The sequence below is a fragment of the Gossypium arboreum genome, chromosome 1 (genome assembly GCF_025698485.1).
Source record: "Gossypium arboreum isolate Shixiya-1 chromosome 1, ASM2569848v2, whole genome shotgun sequence".
Taxonomy (NCBI): Eukaryota; Viridiplantae; Streptophyta; class Magnoliopsida; order Malvales; family Malvaceae; genus Gossypium; species Gossypium arboreum.
The window spans coordinates 120,746,647-120,766,481 of record NC_069070.1 but is presented as its reverse complement, the minus strand read 5'-3'; the positions used below and the strand labels follow the sequence as shown (position 1 = coordinate 120,766,481).

General features: G+C 27.8%; 2 protein-coding genes across 2 annotated transcripts; one reads left to right on the top strand and one right to left on the bottom strand.

The window, feature by feature from the left end:
• Positions 1-76: 76 nt before the first annotated feature.
• LOC108482087 (NAC domain-containing protein 21/22-like) lies at positions 77-5,429 on the bottom strand. Its single transcript, XM_017785192.2, has 3 exons — positions 5,092-5,429; positions 1,815-2,089; positions 77-831 (listed from the first exon to the last, which is right to left on the bottom strand). Exons 1-3 carry the CDS (start codon positions 5,258-5,260, stop codon positions 337-339), a joined length of 939 nt encoding a protein of 312 aa, XP_017640681.1. The 5' UTR covers positions 5,261-5,429; the 3' UTR covers positions 77-336.
• An 11,534-nt stretch (positions 5,430-16,963) lies between these two features.
• LOC108480250 (transcription activator MSS11) lies at positions 16,964-18,958 on the top strand. The gene has a single exon (XM_017783165.2). The coding sequence runs from the start codon at positions 17,282-17,284 to the stop codon at positions 18,530-18,532; it is 1,251 nt and encodes a 416-aa protein (XP_017638654.1). The 5' UTR covers positions 16,964-17,281; the 3' UTR covers positions 18,533-18,958.
• Positions 18,959-19,835: the final 877 nt, after the last annotated feature.

Sequence of the window (19,835 nt, the reverse complement as noted above, 5' to 3'; positions counted from 1 at the left end):
TCTCTCCCAATAATCTTATGTTCGAGATTAAAACTCATATTTTCTTATTAGGAGTGCAAAACAATTATACCCTACATTTATTGACAAAATATAAAAATATTTATAAAACTAATCCAATTTTGCACTAATTTAAATTCACCCCTCTTCCACAACCCTATATTTGATTCAAATAAACTTTGATGGTTACAATTTCCCACTTTAGGATCATCACATATCTTAACTAAAAGGTTGAAAGGAAGTGGGGCAAATAATTTATGATACCCCAAATTAGTATAATGTGTTTTTTTTTTTTACAAACAATTTTTTTTTTGTTCTAAAACCCTAATGACAATATAATTAATAATTAATTCCAAATGTAGGACAATCCCAAATTCCAGACAAGTAGCTTTGGTCTGAACTAATTCCTTCATCAAAGCTTGTCGATTCCTTGACATTAAGATAAGTATCCAGCTGTGTCAGATTGTTCAATACAGCTTTGATCACCATTTTGTCTCGTGGGAATGAATCTAAACATGAAGTTATGTCGTTAGCGGCTGGCTTCATTTGTTGTTGTTGTTGATGATCGACCGATGATGATGATGTTAGGGTTTTAGTTGGCATGTTCGGTTGCATGTCGACTTTGAAACTGTTCGGATCGGTTTGAGATAGAACGGAGAAGCAGGGCACTTGCTCGTCGGAGTTCAGTCCGGTTTGATCGGAGATTAGGTAAGGATCCGTCAACGGTGGGAGAGACGAAGAGCTTGTGTCGTCCAAACAGGTTTTTCCCATGCTAGAAGGTTTGGTAATGGTGTCTCTTGTTTTATGAAAAACTCGACATAAGACCCAATCTTCCTACATATGTTTTGAAATATAAGAGAATATGAGTTTAATAAGTTAAAGGGTGTTGAAATTTTAAAGCTATATATATATATATATATATATAAATAAAGGAAAGACAAAATCAAATTAAAAAAATTAGACTGGCATATTAAAATTAAAAAATAATAATAATCGGCTATGGATAAAAGAAAATCACATAGAGATCTGACTTTTGTCATCAGTCATATTATTATTATTATTATTACATTTTATAGTGCAACATGTCCAAAGATTCATGCAAAAATCCAAGGGATTTTTAAAATTGTAAAATAAAATAAATAAACTCGAAAGCAACCCTAATTAGTATATTTGATATGATCTGATAGTAAATTATTTTTAATATTTAATATTTCATTTTAATTTTTATTACGGGATATATATCACCTTTCAAACTTGCTTGTAGTGTTTAAAATATTGGCAAATAATTTTATATTTTTCAGGTAAAATATGTTATTAAGTTTTTTTAAAATTTAGAAATTAGTCCATATATTTTATTTTCAATATTTTAGCCTTTTTATTTTCAGATTTCAAAATCAAGTCTAATTATTAACCCTTTAAATTTTTTGTTAAATTTGTTGCTATGGTATTTTAAAATTTAAAAAATTTATTCACTCGGTAGCAATTTAACTAAAAAATAGTATTATAATAAATCTGAATTTAACAAAAGAATTTACTTTTCTTAAATCTAAAAAGTAGAAGGACTAAATTTTAAATTTACAAAAAGTATAAATACTTATAGCATATTTTAACTAATTTTAATAAGGAAAGAGGTAGAGATGTTTAGAGATCAAACCCAAAATTTAATACCAATCAAGATTATTTTAAGAAAAATGCTTTATCATTACACCACAAACTCGATTAACTTTTTTCAAGAAATCATCAATTCAAGTTAATAAAATTTTAAAACTTATCAAACTCGAAACTCTAAACCGAAAATGTGTAAGTAAAGAATGTACCTTGAGAGTGGAAAGGTTTGGAGGAGAAAGGGTGCCATCAAGCCTGAATTCATGCATGACCCAATCGGACTTTGTACCTTTAGGTGCCCTGCCATTGTAGAACACCAAGGTTTTCCTCATTCCTACCACCATGCCTTTGCTATGGATTGCCCTATCTTTCCCCGTTGCCTTCCAATACCCACTGCATGTTGCCCTATTTGTCCTCAGCCCCGTTGCATATTTCCTGTCTCTTTTGCTGTAAAAATACCATTCTTTGCCTCCCACTCCAGCCGTTTCTGCCATACATTTCCCAATTCTCAAAAATATATTCATTTATTTTAATTAAAAAAAACCCTCGTACATTTTTTGTACATTGAATTGATGTCACGGGTCAACAGTATACAAAATTTAGTTTCGAAAAATAATTAAAAACTCATATTCCTTTTATAAATTAAGAAATATTACTGTAAGGATTATTTTTATTTTTATATATTTTTACGTAAAATTTATAAAAATCAATTTAAACCCCAAATAAATATAAAATGATACTCTTATATGATAGGACCACATACAATAATCTTCAAAACCTAATCAACTTTACAATTTTAAACACATCATCATTTGATTTTGTACATATATTTTTTATATAAAAAGGAAATGAGTTGTCAAACCCTAATGTAAAGATATATATATTGTATGAATCAACTATGGTAAACCCTAATATAAATATATAGTTAGGTTGATCCAAAGAGCTATTAACAAATACTTGTAAAACAAGGCCAATATTACATTTTTATTTGTATATAATTTTGATGGTCAGCTTTATATTTTCTAATGTGTATAAAAAATATTTGTAGCTAGACTTGCATGCATCACATGGATATATATATATATATATATATATATACACATATGCCTTATATAAACTAATATATTTGACTTTCTATTTTGATCTTTGTAATTATATGCAATAATGCTTGGTCATATATCTTTGAAGTCACTTATGGGTTTCGATTAATAATAATTTTGAAAGTTGAATAAATCATATATATATTTCATAAACTAATTTTCTTTTTTATTTGTTGAACTTAAAAATTTATTTGGTTATATAGAGAAATTATTTTATGAACTTTTCCCACCATATCATTTATGGTCATTTTTAATTATTTAACGATATTTGAATAATTTATTCCATGTCATCAATACATAATTGTGGTAATTTTTTTACTCTTGAATCCTCAAAGTTTGAAATCTAATTTTGAACTCTAAATCCTGAACTTTAAACCTCATAACTTGAACCATAAACCATAAACTCAAACCTTGAATCCTAAACGTAATACTCCAAACCCAAATTAAAATTAAGTTTAAGGTTTCAAGTTTTGAATCAAGTTTGGGGTTTAGAGTATTGGGTTTAGATTTCAAGTTTCAGGGTAAAAAAATAACAAAAATTATGTATCAATAACATGAAAAATTTTGTTGAAATGTCTAAATAATTAAAAAGGAACTATGAATGATATGGTGGTAAGGATTCATAAAATAATTTATCGGTCATAATCCCATTGGTCAAGTTGAAAAAATAATATTTTTTGGGGGGTTAGTTGAAAAATAAATATGTTTTTAGGATAAGTATGATGATCATATAAAATCTCAAAAAAAAAATATAATGATGTTGAAATTAGGGTTGATAACCACGTGGCAGTCCAAATTTAGAAGCATCAAAAAGTTTGCTCACTAACCAGCTAGCTGTGAACTAAAATAGGTGACCCAATCAAATAATTTTGCAGTTGAAAGGTCAATTTCTGTCTCTTAATATAGAATTATTGAAGATAATAATTGTAATTTTCCAAAAAGACAAAAGGATAAGTTGCTTTGCTTACACGTGTGGTATGTGCGAAATGTGAAAGTTTGAATATTTAGAATTAAAAAGAAAAATAATAATAATTTCCACCAATTTATATTTATAAAATAAAATAATTATTAATATTTAATTCTATATATGCACATCATAAAAATAATTTAAATAAATTAAATAAAAATTACAATTACTTTGATAGTTTATTGGATTTGGTGTGTGAATATAAGAAGTGATCCAATTCCTTGAAAAACCTTTAGATGACTTTTTTTATTTTTTTCAAAATTTTAATTAATTAATTATCTCAATCACTTTCACAGCTTTTAGTTGGGACAATGCCAAGACTGTCAATTTCATTAAAAAGAAGTAGAATATGAAATTGTTGGATTATATTATTAAAATTAAAATAAAATTAATGACTTGAATTATTATAATTTATATATAATAAATTTTTATTTAATATATAAAAATTAATTATTGAAGTTATAAAATACTAAAAGAATTTCATTAACAAAACACTTTGAAATAACAATCTAATATTTCAGTACCTATCAATATGGATTTATAGATAATATTCAATTTTCAGGTCACATACATACCAACCACACCACTTTTCAAATTCAATATATATATATATATATATATATATATATATATATATATATATTTCAATGTATTTATTGGAGCAATTTAGTAATTAATTATTTGTATTTTGTAGATCTATTAAAGGAATAGATGTTGATTATGAGTTTTAAAATTGTTCTATACCTAAAGTGAGGGTTGATCCTCAATCACTGATTAAGGTAGGAGAGACCATTATAATCTCACCTAACGCTCGTGGATTTTTCTTTAAATCATATTCTAAAATGAAAAACTAATATTTTAAAATTAAAATATAAAAATTAGGGTTGAGAGAAGAGTTTAATTATCATAGAATATCAAATTATTACTCAAAACTCGTACTTAAATTCACATTTTTTTTATTATTGTTATAATAATGATATCAGCCGAGCTAAACTTCAATCCGAATTAGAAAAAAAATTCATGAATTAAATGTGGAAAATGCTGAAAAGGACATTATTAATAGGAAATATCTTTCAATATTATCCAAAATATTTGTTTATTTATTTTCTCTAGAGAATATTAAACACTTCCCCACCACAAAAGCAGAAAAGATTCACATAAAATGTATCTTTATATGTGTGTATATATATATATATCCATTTATAGCCGATCCAGTTGCTATCATCTTTCCATATATCAAATTATGCAAACAAAAACACAATTCCTCAAGAACAAAAAGCAAAGATCAGAAACCCAGAAAAACATACGAATTGGTTCATCGTTTCATGCAGTTACGTGTTATCTCGGATAAAGTTTTTTTTTTTTTTTATCGAATTTAAAACCCAGAATTTGTAGGTTAAATAAAAAGAAGAAGAAGCTTACCAGGAATATCCCATGGCTCACACTTGTTGAGGTCAACTTCGATCATGAGTTGCAAAGTATCAGCAGAAGCCACCTTCTTCATCAAATAATCACAAACCAGTTCTTCATCTTTAGGGTGGAACCTGAAACCAGGTGGTAACTTGGCTTCCACCAAGCTTATGTTACTCATTTTTTTTATGAAAAAAAAAAGGATTTTTGATTTAATTTAAGACAAGAAAGTGATGAGAAACAAGTGTTTGCATCCCAAAATTGGAACACTGTGTTTTTTTTTGGAGATGAAAATATATCTCTTATAGTTATGGAGAAGGCAAAGAAGAAAAGAAGAGGGGGAATAAATAAAGAGGGCAGGGGGACGGGGGGTTGTTTTATTGAAGTCAACTTGGTAAAAATAAAATGGACCCTAATGCGTATAGCACATATATAGGTTTTATTTATTTTTAAATATTTATATATTTTAAAGAAGGTTAAAATATGTTATAAGTTTTATATTCTTTGTAAATTTAAAATTTAGTCTTTATATTTTTATTTTTAGGAATTTATCCTTTTACTTTTTTATATTTTAAAATTCAAGTCCAACTGCTAACACTGTTAAAATTATTTTGTAAATTCAAGTTCATTACAACGTTATTTTTCTAGTTATATACCTACCTAGTGAGTTTTTTTATTATTTCAAAGTGTCGCACCAAAAAAATTAACAAAAAATCAATAGTGTCAACAGTTGAACCTGAAATTTGAAATCTAATAAATAAAGAGACTAAATTCTTGAAAATAAAAATAAGGGACTATATTCCAAATTACACGTATGGTCATTTTTGTTTACATTAGGTTACATTTTGATCACTTATATTTGAAATATTACGTTTTAGTCACTTAAATTATCGTGTTATAACATTTTAGTTACTGAGCTGTTAATTTCTGTTAATGGTGAAACAATAAGCTAATGTGGCACGTTAAATCATCATTTCAAACAAAAATTTTAGGTTAAATTATATAATCGATCCCCATATTTTTTCGTTTTGACCAATTTTTTTTCTTTTATGTTCTTTAAACTTTCTTTTTTTTTTCATTCTCTTTTGTTTTCTCCTCTGTTTTCTTACCTTCTCCATTTCTTTTAACATATTAGGAAATCAAATTGGCAGTGAAGAAAGAAGTAGGAAGTCCAGAGCCATCATTGCCTATAACCAAAACCCATAAATTCATACTATGCTTCTTTCTTCATTGCCAATTCGACTTATTGATATGTTAAAAGAAATGGAGAATGTAAGAAAATAGAGGGAGAAACAAAAGAGAATGGAAAACAATGAAAAAAAAAGTTAAAAGAACATAAAAGAAAAAAATTAAATTGCTCAATTTGAAAAAATATGGGGACCAATTATATAATTTAACCTAAATTTTTTATTTGAAATGATTATTTAATGTGCTACGTCAGCTTACTGTTATACCATTAATGACAATTAACGGCTCAGTGACTAAAATATTACAACACGATAACGTAAGAAACTAAAATGTAACCTAAGGTAAACAAAAGTGACCATAGATGTAGTTTACCGTATAATAAATAGGCTAAAATTTGATTGAATATTATTGACATTTTCCTTAATCAATAAGTTAATTCGGCTTAAGCTTTGCTAAAAGTACAGCCGAGCCAAGCCTTGATAAAGATTTTTATATTACTAATTAATATTTTAAAAGTGATAATGAAATATATTTAAGTATTTAAAAATGAAAACAAAATAAATTTTTAATATTTTAATAATGAAAAGGGTGGATTGAGCTTAGGGTGGGTGCATACGCTTTTCTAAAGAAGTAAACGATTAGTCATAAAATGTGATTCATTCTCATGGATGAGAATTGAACATCCAAATTATAATTAAAGAATGAGGCAAGTAAATAGAGGTGTTTATGGGCCGGGTCCAACCAAAATATTAGACCCGTTTGCTAGGCCTGCTCGACCCAACTTGCCCATATTAAAATTTTATATAATTTTAAATATATATAATACATCAAAAATACTAAAAATATTAAAATAAATATTTCCCCACAAATTTAAAAAATATGTATACTTAAATAACACTAAAATAGATGCAACTTAACATGCAAATGTCTCTAAAATAATAACAAAATTAATAATAAAACAAGTATTATATAATATCTAAATAACAACAATAAAATAGTGAAATAGTAGCAAAATAAGGAGAAAATAACAAAAAAATAGCATTTTTTCATTAATTTTGTGAATTCGAGCTGGGCTCGAGCTAAAATACTTTACCCGAGACTTGCCCCGTTTTTTAAACGGATTTTTTTTATCCAAGCCTACTTTTCAGGCTTATATTTTTACTCAAATTCTTTTACTTTCTAAATGGACCTTCGAGTGAGGCCATACCCCATGAATAGTTCTATAAGTAATCATCATATTATATTTCATGATTATTTTTATTGCATTAACTTTTTAATTTGAATGTATTTTTGGGTTATGAACTTGAAAATCATTCATAGTGTTGATAGACTTACTTGAATTTATGGACTTTCCCATTTTAGGGGTGGACCCAAAGCTTAATTGGATGCTAAGATTTTGTTTTTATAGGCTCTAAAAGATATTTTTTTTCCTTAACTGTGATATTAATAATGAAACAAGTTAATGTTTGCTTGACTATTTTAAAATTATTAATTATGTTTTAATGTTTTTTTAATATAAATATATCAGGGAATCTCATGTGATAGCTTGAGGGTCAAGAGAGTTCATTGTTTTAGATGTGACTTGGGCTTAAGTTATGCTAATTGTGTTTGTTGTTTAGAGTTTATCTTATTATTATATTTCGCCAAATATATATATATATATAGTATCTGTTTTTTTATACAATGTTTAAAACTATTTATAAGTTCTTTTTCCAATCTTTAAATAGGAGAATAATACGTTTTAACATATACGACCCCATATCTTCCTGTACTTATAACACTACCAAATGATTAATATGATGTAAAGTAAATTGGTGACGTGGTGATACATAATCCAAGCAACCATATGATAAGAATGATGTACCTAATAGTTTCTCCACAGTTTTGGTACACTTACAATTTTTTCGGGGAAGGGGATGAGTTACGAATCCAAATTATAGGTGATACATAATCCAAGTAAATTGGGTTGTTGGCATATTCTCCACAGTTGTTGCAATTACAGAATTTGATTAGTATGGATATTGTTGTCAATGCAGAAGTACGTAAGTTTGAATATATTAAAACACATTATCCTCTTATTTATGGATTAGAGAGAGATTATAAGTAATTTTACACATCATATCAAAAAATAAATATAATCATAATCTATAATAATATTACAAAATACCTCACCCTTAAAATTCAACCTAAAAACCCATCCATCCATATTGTTTTAATGTATTTTAGCATATCATAATTAATTTCCTCCACATGAAATAACTGACCCAAACCTATACACCCTAAACCCAAAATTTGGCCCCTAAGTGGACGTACATGAATGGTCGACACAAGTAAATGACGTTTTAAAATGAACCACATTCAAATCCAAAGCATGGTACTTACAAAGACTGAAAGCAACAGTCATTCATTGATCCATGGATAAGTTAAAAGCAAATGCAAGACATCAACAATCTCAGTCAAAATTCAAGTCCTTAACGAACTCTTCCACCAATAATTTTATGATTTGTGACTATCATTTCACTTTTAAAGCCAAAAACCCCCCAATCAAATTGGGTATCAAAAAACTTGAAAGTGAATGCATGCTTTGTACTTTCCTGAACAAATTAAGTAAATTTCATAATAGGTAGTTTTAGATGTTAATGGCCATATTCCAAGTTTGACTCAACTTCTTTTAGTTTACTTTCATTACATTGTACTTTGCATCTGGATAAAGATGTTTTGTATGCTGAAATTGTGGATTTAATCTCTATATTTTAATTTAGTCTTCATGTTATAACTATTAAGTTCTGTTATTTCTAATAATGATGCCGTAAATATATTATCATATGTATATTGTTATGCCAACTTGTTATTTTCACATATTATTCACTAAAAATCTAGTTTGATTAAGATGGTCATTTATATCATTATTGAAATTGCAAAATTGAAAAGTATATATGAACTAAAAATTTTAAAATTTAAAAGTATAAAGACTAAATCCATAAGTTTTGCAAAGTAAAAGGACTAATAGCATAACTTAACCTAATACTTTTAGAGACTACCTATTGAGTCAGTGATAAGAAATTTAATGTCTTTTAAACAAAGTTTTAAGTTCGAATCATATTAATAAATAAAACGATACTAAAAAATCTCCACCTTATAATTTAAAGGTCTGATTCACTTAGATTCAAATTTTATTGAGATCTAATGTGACTATCGTATATTTGTCTGATTCACTTATATCGAAAAAAATATTTGTCTGAAAATGGAAACAATTGGAATATTGTGGAAAATTCTAATGGCGGAAGGAACAAGACAGCAACTCAAATAAGACAGGTGTTTAAAAGGACAAAAGATTGGGCAAACTATAGCAGGTGTCGTGAGGCCAAAGGGGTCACTTATTTATAAAGCAAAATGCAAATGACTGTTTATGCCTACTTGCTTATTTCATAACACCCCCAAAAAAAAAAAAAATTGTCAACTACTCCACCAATCAAATTAGGCAAAGTTTCTTAAATTATATTATGTCAACATTAGCCATGATAGATACAATTATAGGAGAAAAAATAACTAAAATATAATTAAAATGTTTTTCAAATAAATTATATAGTATTATGTACTACAATGATGTAAATATATAAATATATCAAATTTTATATAATTATAAAGGGATAAACTAACATTTAGTCTGTAAATTTAGAAAAAAAATTAACATGAACTTTTTTTGTTCACTTTAGTTTAAAATTTTGGTTTTTATTTCAATTTGATCCTTAAATTCATATAGTGTGTTGTGTCATCACTTGAACTTCTTTTTATATATATATATATATATATATATATATATATATATATATATAATTTTAGATTTTTTTATTTTATATAAAAATTTTAGGTGGTGATGTTGGGTTGAGATTGGATTATGTAACAAATACAAACGAAAAATCAAGAAAATTAGAAACAAATATTTATGTAGAAAATTCATCCGAAAAGGATAAAAAATCATGAGTAAAGAAAATTTCACTAAAATAAAAAAAAAACCACGAAAATGGGAGTACAAGATAAAAAAACAAATAAATCCTAAACCCAAAATACAAAGATTCCTCGAAATTTTCACAAACTCTCTCTTAATTTTGTTATTGTTATTCTCAACTATCTAGGGTTGCTAAGAGGTCTACTTATAGGTTAAATTTCGTGTACAAGTATGACTAAACATCTTTAAAATAATCAAATTTTAATTGGGAAAAGATTATAGAGTTTAACTAAGAGAAAAACTCAGTTAAGTGGGAAACATGTCGCCACGTTGGGACGACAGTTCTTCCCCATCACAACATCAACTTTATTTCGTCTGAAATTCAAGGCATACTCCACAAATGATGTGGTACAATTTCAAAGTACTACATCACCTCAACTTAATGGAACCTAAAGTAAGAAACCAAATTGAAAATATTTATCAAATCCATAGACTAAATGTTGATTTATGCCAATTATATAACGTTTTATGATATGTTTTTGAGTTATATAAATATAGCATGATTTATAATTAAAAATAAAGAAATTGTAGACACAAATGTGTCAGCATGATTGATTGAGATTAACATTAACTTGTTAAATAAAGATTTTATCTAAATTTTTTTCCTCTAATATTGAATAAAAACTACCCAAAAGTCCAAATTTTCTTTTTGTTGGAAGTCAAAATGTTGACATTCAAAAAAAAAGTATTATCTATATAACCATCATATTTTGATTGGGACATTCTAACATAAACTTATCCACAAGCTTTCATACTTATTAAGAGTTGGTTTGGATGGACGGTGCGTTTAATGATGGTTAGTGTAAAAATAGTAATTATGATGAGATTAACTATTGTAATGTGAGAAAAAAAAAGTTAAACGCACCCAATCGTCCATCCAAACCCACACTAATATTAATTCTTTTATTTTTTAAATAAAAATATTTTTTCCTTTTTTTCTACCGTTCCTAAAATTGTGTTGTATATAGAGTTAGAATAAAATTTTGAATATTTTAAATTTATATAGTCTCGAGTTATTTTAAATTGTTTTAAATTCACGTCTTATTGTAAGTTAAAGCAAAAGCAAATGTTGATAATCGTTTTAACGCTTTAATTTTTCCATATTATTAGATAAAGAGAAAAAAATTCACGAACTTTAAAATTATTAATTTTTATGAATGGTAAAACGAACATAAAATATATTTTAATCATATAAAAATTAACACACTCATGTAATATTAAAAGGCAATAATCTAACAATGAATTTACATGAAACAGACATCAATGTGTAAGATGTAGGTATAACAACCAATACAACTATTTACTACATTTTACAAATATAAAGTCAAAATTAACCAATATAGATAGAGGTATACCAACCCCACCCTCTTTGACCACACACTTCATCTTCTTAAATTTATTAATTATAAAACTTTGACGTTATGTATGAGTAAATAATTATAAAAAGAAAAAAAAGTTAATTAAAATAAAGAAAAGAGGTCGATAGAGTTTTAGCTTGATTAGCATCAGTATTGTTGTTAGCGTAGGAGGACATGAGTTCAAGTGTGCTGAATTGCATTATCCTCCTATTTAATGGTTGGGAGGGGCTATGTGTAATTTATACACGTTATATAAAAAAGAGCAGATATGATAAGAACATTAGGAGTATCAATTTGGAATAAGGGGTTGGATTGATTGACCATCAGATCGATTGAACCAAGCAAAATATCAGTTGAATTGATTGGATCGATCAAACTAAAAATTGATTCTCTACCAACAACTTCGCTTAGACTATCATGTAATAAATACAAAATGATAGGTTTTTAATAAAATTCAGGAGCTCGAATTTGTATAAATAATTTTTATATATTTTATTATTTTAAACGATAAAATAAGCCGATGTGGGTTACCTCATAGTTCTAATATTTATATCAAAACCCAGTCCCAAACGAAGCGGGCTGATCACCCATAAAACCCACCTCTAAAACTGACCTTGAATAAATTGAAAACGTGAGCATTGATTAAGAAAGACCAAGGTTTAACCAAACCTTGGGTGAAGGCCCATTTCACCCCATAATGGCAACGTTTGGGCTAAACCCCATTTCTAGTCCTTTTGCTTTTTCTTTTTGGTGAATTAAAGAGACTGACAAAGCTTAATAACAACGCGACTTGAACTCATACCATATCTAGAGCGATAAACATCTTAACTATTAAATCAATACACGAAGTTCTTTGCCTTTTATCCCTTAACTATATGTATATATAGATATAATATAAAAGAATATACGAGAGCATATAAGAAAATTTTGAGTTCGAGTTAGTTCTTCTATTCCAAAATACTTTCATTTTAATTATATTTAAAGCGGGTCTCGTTTATTAAATTAAGTTTTAAATATAATTTTCTTTCCATTAACAATAATGTTTTAAATAATAAATAGCTTTAAACATGATGCATTAAATCATGATTAAATTTTCAAACTAAAATCTCTAACATAAATAAAAATAAAAACATATTTCCAAGCAACAATAATATATAATAACATTTTTAAGAAAAATTAATGTTATTTAAAATTTAATATTTTCTCACAAAATTTATTCATGTAATATATTTTAAATATATTATATTCAAAATAACTTATATAAATAATAAGTGTGCGCTTTAAATAAAATGAGTATTATAAAAAGAATGTATCGAGCATATATGAAAACATTGAGTTTTGAAATAGTTTTGAAATTTCAAAATATTTTTTAATTATGATACTCATTATTAACTTAATTTAATTACATTATATAATAATTAATATAATATAATATAATATAATTATCATATTATATACCTCACTATTAATTAAATCATATAATAATTTAATTTAAATAAATTTAGAAATCAAATATAAATATAACATTTATTTTTTATTGAAATCATTAGGTAAGAAATAGGAAAAAAAAATAAGTATTTTTATTTTAATTTTCTATTTATTATATATATGATAGCATACATACACATGTTATATCACACACACATGTATATGTAATAAAATAGAATTTTGGAATAGTTTTAGTAACAACTAAATTTAAACCAGATTTAAAACATTTGTTGTCTATTACATGTTGACACATTAACATGATTTAATTTTATAATCAAATTATTAGTGAAATAATATAATAAAAATCAAATCAGAAAATTGATTGTGATTGTAATTCTACAAATATATCGATTGTAATTTTATTTATGTATTGGAATGATTATTTTTATTGTAGCTTTAAAAATTAATTTTAAATATAAAGAACATTAAAAACTTAAGTCTTAAAAGCATTTTATAAAATTATATAGTTTGGTATTTGAATATTCCATCTCAAGGTCAAGACCTATCTCGACCTTGAGATGAAGCTTTGAGATGAAGTTAGGAATTTGGTATTGGTGGTCGAAATAAAATTATAAAACTTACACATCCAAAGTTAAAATTTATTTTAAAAGGATAAAATTAAATTATTGCTAAATGTGAAACACCAAAATTGATATTGTCTAATATACGAAAATAATTTTTTTAATAATTTCATTATAGGTTCAAATTATATGTGTTTTTTTTTGATATAATGCTTAAAACTACTCATGGCTCTTCTTCAACTCATAGATAGGCGAACAATGCGTTTTAGCGCATTCGAACTTACATCTTCCTGCATTGATAATAATACTCATGCGAATCGAGCTAAGACTCAATCCGTAGGTATGAACACATCTTTACACACGAATATATATTAAATTTTTTGGTTTTGGACCATGTATCAAAAAAGTTAAATTACAAATATCTAAGATTAAGCATTGAATCATAAAACTAACATTTTTCTAAGTGGTTATTTGGACTATAGTGTAAAAATTATTCATTCATGAGCTACCTTTCACAGACAAAGGAACTTTTGAAAGCTAGCTTTGAGAATAATTTAGTTTTTGAAAATTCCTTGTTTGATAATATGATAATATTGTAATTTATCTTGTAAAACTAAAAGAATATATATATATATATATATATATATATATATATAATTCCCATGAGACAATAATATCAGTCTTTGTTTATTGTTTGGGAAACAACAAATTAGTTAAAAAGGCTCATTCTTTACATTGTGAATGATAATATTATTTTTAAATGATATTATAATTTTATATTTATAAAAAAAATCCAACTTAAAGCAATCAATTATCTATATGTTGTTGGTATGTATATTTTGTGGAAATTTTATTTTAATCCTTTACTTAAAAATAAATAAATTCTCTTATTTTATCGATTAAAAATTATAGTATAATCATTAAACTTATTAATAGTATCATCAAAATTAGCTTGCTATAGGGTATGTTTAATGAGTTCATGTTGATTTGCTTTTAAAGTTAATATGCTTGCATGAATATCCCATGGACGGAATAGGTCGGGTTAGTGCAGAATTTTAGGCCCAAGCCCAACCTGAAAAATGTGTTTAAAATTTTGTCCAAGCCTGACTTATATTAAAAATGTTAAACATGAGTTTGATCCGGCCCAATTGTAATAATTTTTCTAGATTATCATTTTTATGTAAAAATAAATTTTAAAAAATATAATACACCAAATATACTAAGAGTATTAAAATAAATGTTTCTCAATAAATTGAAAATACAAAAAAAAAAAAAAGCATAGGCATGTGATTCAATGCAGGACACAAGCCAAAAAGATTTTGCCCGAGGCTCGATCCATTCAGAAAATAGGTCTTATTTTTTATTCAAGCCCATTTCTTAGACCTATATTTTTGCCCAAACTCTCCCAAATTTCTGGCTAGCTTTCGAGCCTAGATAGGTGTCCCGACCCATTATCAGAGCCAAAATCAACAATTTTGTGTGAGGATTTATATTGAATTATTAATTTACATAGGGAACCAAAATATAATTTCGCCATATCAACCATAAGGGGACAAGGCCTCTTTTTGTCTTGTTAGATCGGCCTTAGACGTATTGATGTCAAATTTTTACGAAAAATATTATTTATGTCAATGATCAAACTGAGATTTTAAAATTAAAAAAAACACGAGATTTTATAGGATTAAATCTCAAACAGTTTTAAGTACATGAACTAAATCTCAAACTTCATTTTAAATATAAGACTAATGGTCTATTTTAACCCAAATCGACACCTATTTTTCTCACACGTCTTCTTATTTCCACTATGAAAAACCTTAAATCCCGTTAAAAAATGTAACAAATCTTCTTCTTCTTTTTGTCTTAAACTCTTGTATCCAGTAATCAAATTGGATCCCATTTAAATTTGGAATTGAATTCGACCAGACTCTTAAATAATAATAAATTCAATCGATGATATCCGTTTTAAATCCACAAGAGTCTAATCTAAAAATTTTATTTAAAGAATATCGAACTTCTTACTACTCGATTAAAGAAACTTCTACTTTGATATATATGTATATATATATATATATAAATAAGCAATGAAGAATATTAAAACAAATGAAAAGATGAATGAAACATAACGTCACGAGAAAAAGAAAGGATAGAAATAGCAATATATTTAGCAAAAAAGAAACTTTGTTTAAGATAACAAGAAAACGTTCAAAAGGGCAAATTTTAAGAGTAGATAACAACTTTCACGTGGAAACAAACTTTTCGTATTTTGTGTTATTTTATATATTTTATAGTTTTATTTAAGATATTAATAATTTATATTATATAATTTTTAATATCTTTGTATATTATTTTATTATGTTATATGTTAAAATTCTTTAATTGTTGATTTTTTTTCAATTTAATTGTTTACATTCAAGATTATGAATGGCTATGAATTCGGAAATTTATAGATATTTAAATTGTTGTCGACTGAGTATTAACTCGATTAGTATGAGTATTGTTGTTAATGCAGGAGGATGTAGGTTCAAATCCGCTAAAACGAATTATTCTCTTATTTATGAGTTAGGGTGAGGCTATAGATAATTCTAAGTATTGTGTAAAAAAAAAACATATACGATCAATAAACAATAAGTAATTTAAAATTTCAAGCAGATTTACATATCTATATTTAAAATTTACATCACATGTCTTATTTGATGCTACTCAAATCAAGATTATATTGTAATTTTAGACATTTTATGTATACTAGATCTAATTTTTATAGATTTGGGTATTAACCCTTGAATATTCGTCACTCAAATTTACATTACTTTTTCTCAGAGCTTAAACTTTAAATTTTGATGCCAATGTTTAGGGAAAACTGACTTCTTTCGAAGAAATTTTCAAAGTGACGTCCATTGGAAGTTAACGGAACCCTCAATAGGTCAATATTGTCCCTGGTCAAAGTTTTATCTCTCTACTTTACGGAGAGCTCAAGTGTGGTAAGTTAGAACAAGTGGTCAAGCGCGAATAATCATGATCCTTTGGCAGGTGATCGTGCAACATGTATGATTCAATCTAACGAGGTGCTCTCATTCTATTGAATTTGTTGCCTCTTCAGGCGACCTTATGTAAAGTAGAGAGATAGAACCCTGTTTAAGGACAATACCTACCCGTTAAGAAATTTATTAGCACCCAATGATTGATACTTTAAAAATTTCTCTGAAAATAGTAATTCAACTATAACCAAGTTAATCTAATTTTCATTATTATGTATCCGAGTCTATTTTAATTTGGTAAAATATAACAAATTAGCATATTCAACCACTAAATTTTAGAAAAATGGTAATATACATACTTGAAAAAACATGAGCCACGTGCCCTACACCTCAAAAAACATAAAAATTTACCCTATTTCCTCCGTAGTTTATATGCATACTATAAATAAATGTCCCCTCCCCTCCACAGTATTTCACAGTTTTCATTTCACTCACATCACATGTCTCATCCCCAAACCCTAAACAAAAGCCAAAATACCCGAAAATCAATGCTAAGCCCACTTCCCCCTTTAGATCCCTTTTGTAAATGTAAATTCCCTTATTAACAATCCATAATCATAACCCAGGTTTTTTTTATTTTCTTTTTTGTTCTTTGGGATTTTCATGGCTTCAGCTTGTGTTAACAATATCGGCGTTTCGCCGGAGAGTTTCCAGCCCAAGACGAGTTACCCATCGTTCGGCTGGTTGAGTCCACGGATTTCGTTCAGTCGAGAGGAAGAATCGTCGTCGAAGTCGAAGTCTAAAACGGATCCTGACACGACGGAGATCCAGGATGTTCCCCCGAGTGAGTTTGAGTTCAGGCTTGAAGATCCCGTCGCCATGTTACCGGCAGATGAGCTTTTCTCCGATGGTAAACTAGTGCCTCTACATTTATCGACTGTTAAACAACTGCAGCAACAACAACAACAACGACAAGAACAAGAGCAACATCGTGCTTTGAATGGTTTAGCTGAGATCAGGTCAAGGGAAACAGGTTCATCAATGGAGGTTTCCGGGTCGGATCATTATTTGTTTTCACCTAAAGCTCCGAGGTGTTCAAGCAGGTGGAGGGAACTACTGGGTCTCAAAAAATGTTCACTAAGCACCAATAATCAACCATCAAAACCCGAATCTCAAAGCAGCAAAGTCTCGTTATTATCCAATAATAACCCAAAATCTCTCAAGCATTTCCTTCATAGAAGCTCCAAATCTTCCTCAGATTCTTCATTCAATCTCCCATTGTTGAAAAGCTCAGATTCCGAATCAGTTTCCATATCTTCATCACGTTTATCCCTTTCTTCATCATCTTCAGGCCATGAACACGACGATCTCCCACGGCTATCACTAGATTCCGATAAGCCAAGCCCCAACCCTTTTGCACCATGTAGAAACATAAACCCTAACCCAAACCCACCAAGAATGAGGATGGTTAAGCCAAGACCAGGGTCTGGGTCCGATCAAACATCCACCGGTGGAGCTAGAATGGGTCGGAGTCCGATCCGGAGAGAACCAACGACAAGCCGGGGAGTTTCAGTGGATAGTCCAAGAATGAACTCTTCAGGGAAAATCGTATTTCAAAGCTTGGAAAGAAGTTCAAGCAGTCCAAGCAGCTTCAATGGCGGTCCAAGGTTTAAACAAAGGGGAATGGAAAGATCATATTCAGCAAACGTTAGGATCACTCCGGTCCTTAACGTACCCGTTTGTTCATTGAGAGGATCTTCGAAATCGGGTTCGGTTTTCGGGTTCGGGCAGTTGTTTTCATCTTCCCCACAAAAGAATCCTAATGGATCATTATCATCATCATCATCATCGGCAAGCATTAAAGGCCATCAGATTAGCTGCAACAGAAACAGAACAACCGATCGAAATCATTGAAGAAAAAGAAAGAAAGAAGAAGAGATTTGGTAACAAAATTTAAGTACTAAGTTATTAATCAGCAGTAGTTGTAGTATTTAATTCATGTGGTATTTTCTGAGATTCTTATGTAATGGGTTCTTCCAATTTTCATCATTGAAAAAAAAAAAAAACTTTCACAATTCCTCCCCCACCTACATTTTCTTTGTAACTTTCCCTATCTGTCTTAGTTTTTAGTAAACCAAAAAAAAAAAAAAGTAGTATTGAGATGTAAATATCCCTTTTCTTTTTCTCCTTGTTTATGATTTGGTCTTTAGTTCTTCACTATTTTCCGACTTCTGAGTGTGAAAAGGGAAGAAAAAACTGAGTACTTGTAAAGGTCAAAGTATGATATTGGTCCCTTTATTATGCTTAAATTAAAATTTAATCCTTTACATTGTTGGCAAAGGTTGTGGAGGACATGGGTCTTTTAAGTAATCAAGTCTCGAAATGTGCATTTGTTATATGTGAATTTTGTTCTCTCCTATGCTTTGTATTGAATTACATGTATATATAATCTAATAACTGGGACTAAAACTGGATTTGACCATTTGGAAGAAGTTGATTTTATGGTTTTTTTTTTTTAGGTTGAATTTGATCTGAAAGATATGGAATCTCTGTATTTAGCTGTTGTTTTAGTATTTTTGGGAATCCACGCGCTGTAAAAGGCGCGTATGTCAGGTTTTCAATTCAGTCCCTTGGTAATAGTCATGTTGAGCTTATCTAATATGTCTCTTTCAATAAATATTTTAATAATTTCGAAAAAAATAATATTTTTTGAGATTTGTTGTTTAATGTTTTTATTTATGGAGTTTGGGAAATGATGCCACATTTTGCTGGACTGTATCAGACTCCCCACTGCCTATTCTGCTACAAAAATTTTAGCCTTTTTTACCACTAATCTATTATTTTATATATTATTTTTCCTTCCATGTTTTGTACTTTTAGGACCTCCATGCCCTAAGTTGTATAAATTTAGGGTGACAATTGGGACACACTAATCAACTACAAAAGTTACTTCTAAAATATATTAAGTTAATTATATCAAATTTTTGATTAAGTTTTAGCTCAATATAAAATGATGTAAGTTGGAGTGTACTGATATAATATTATTTTTTATTTATAAATTGAAAAGGGCTTACAAATGATTTTAAATATTGTATAAAAGAGCAAATATAATCACTAAATTTTAGTGGTTGTAATTTTAGTCCATTTTTATTTAATTAAAAATTGTGGTGGTTTTTGTTATTTTAGTCTTCTAGAAATTGATATTAGTTTTAATTTT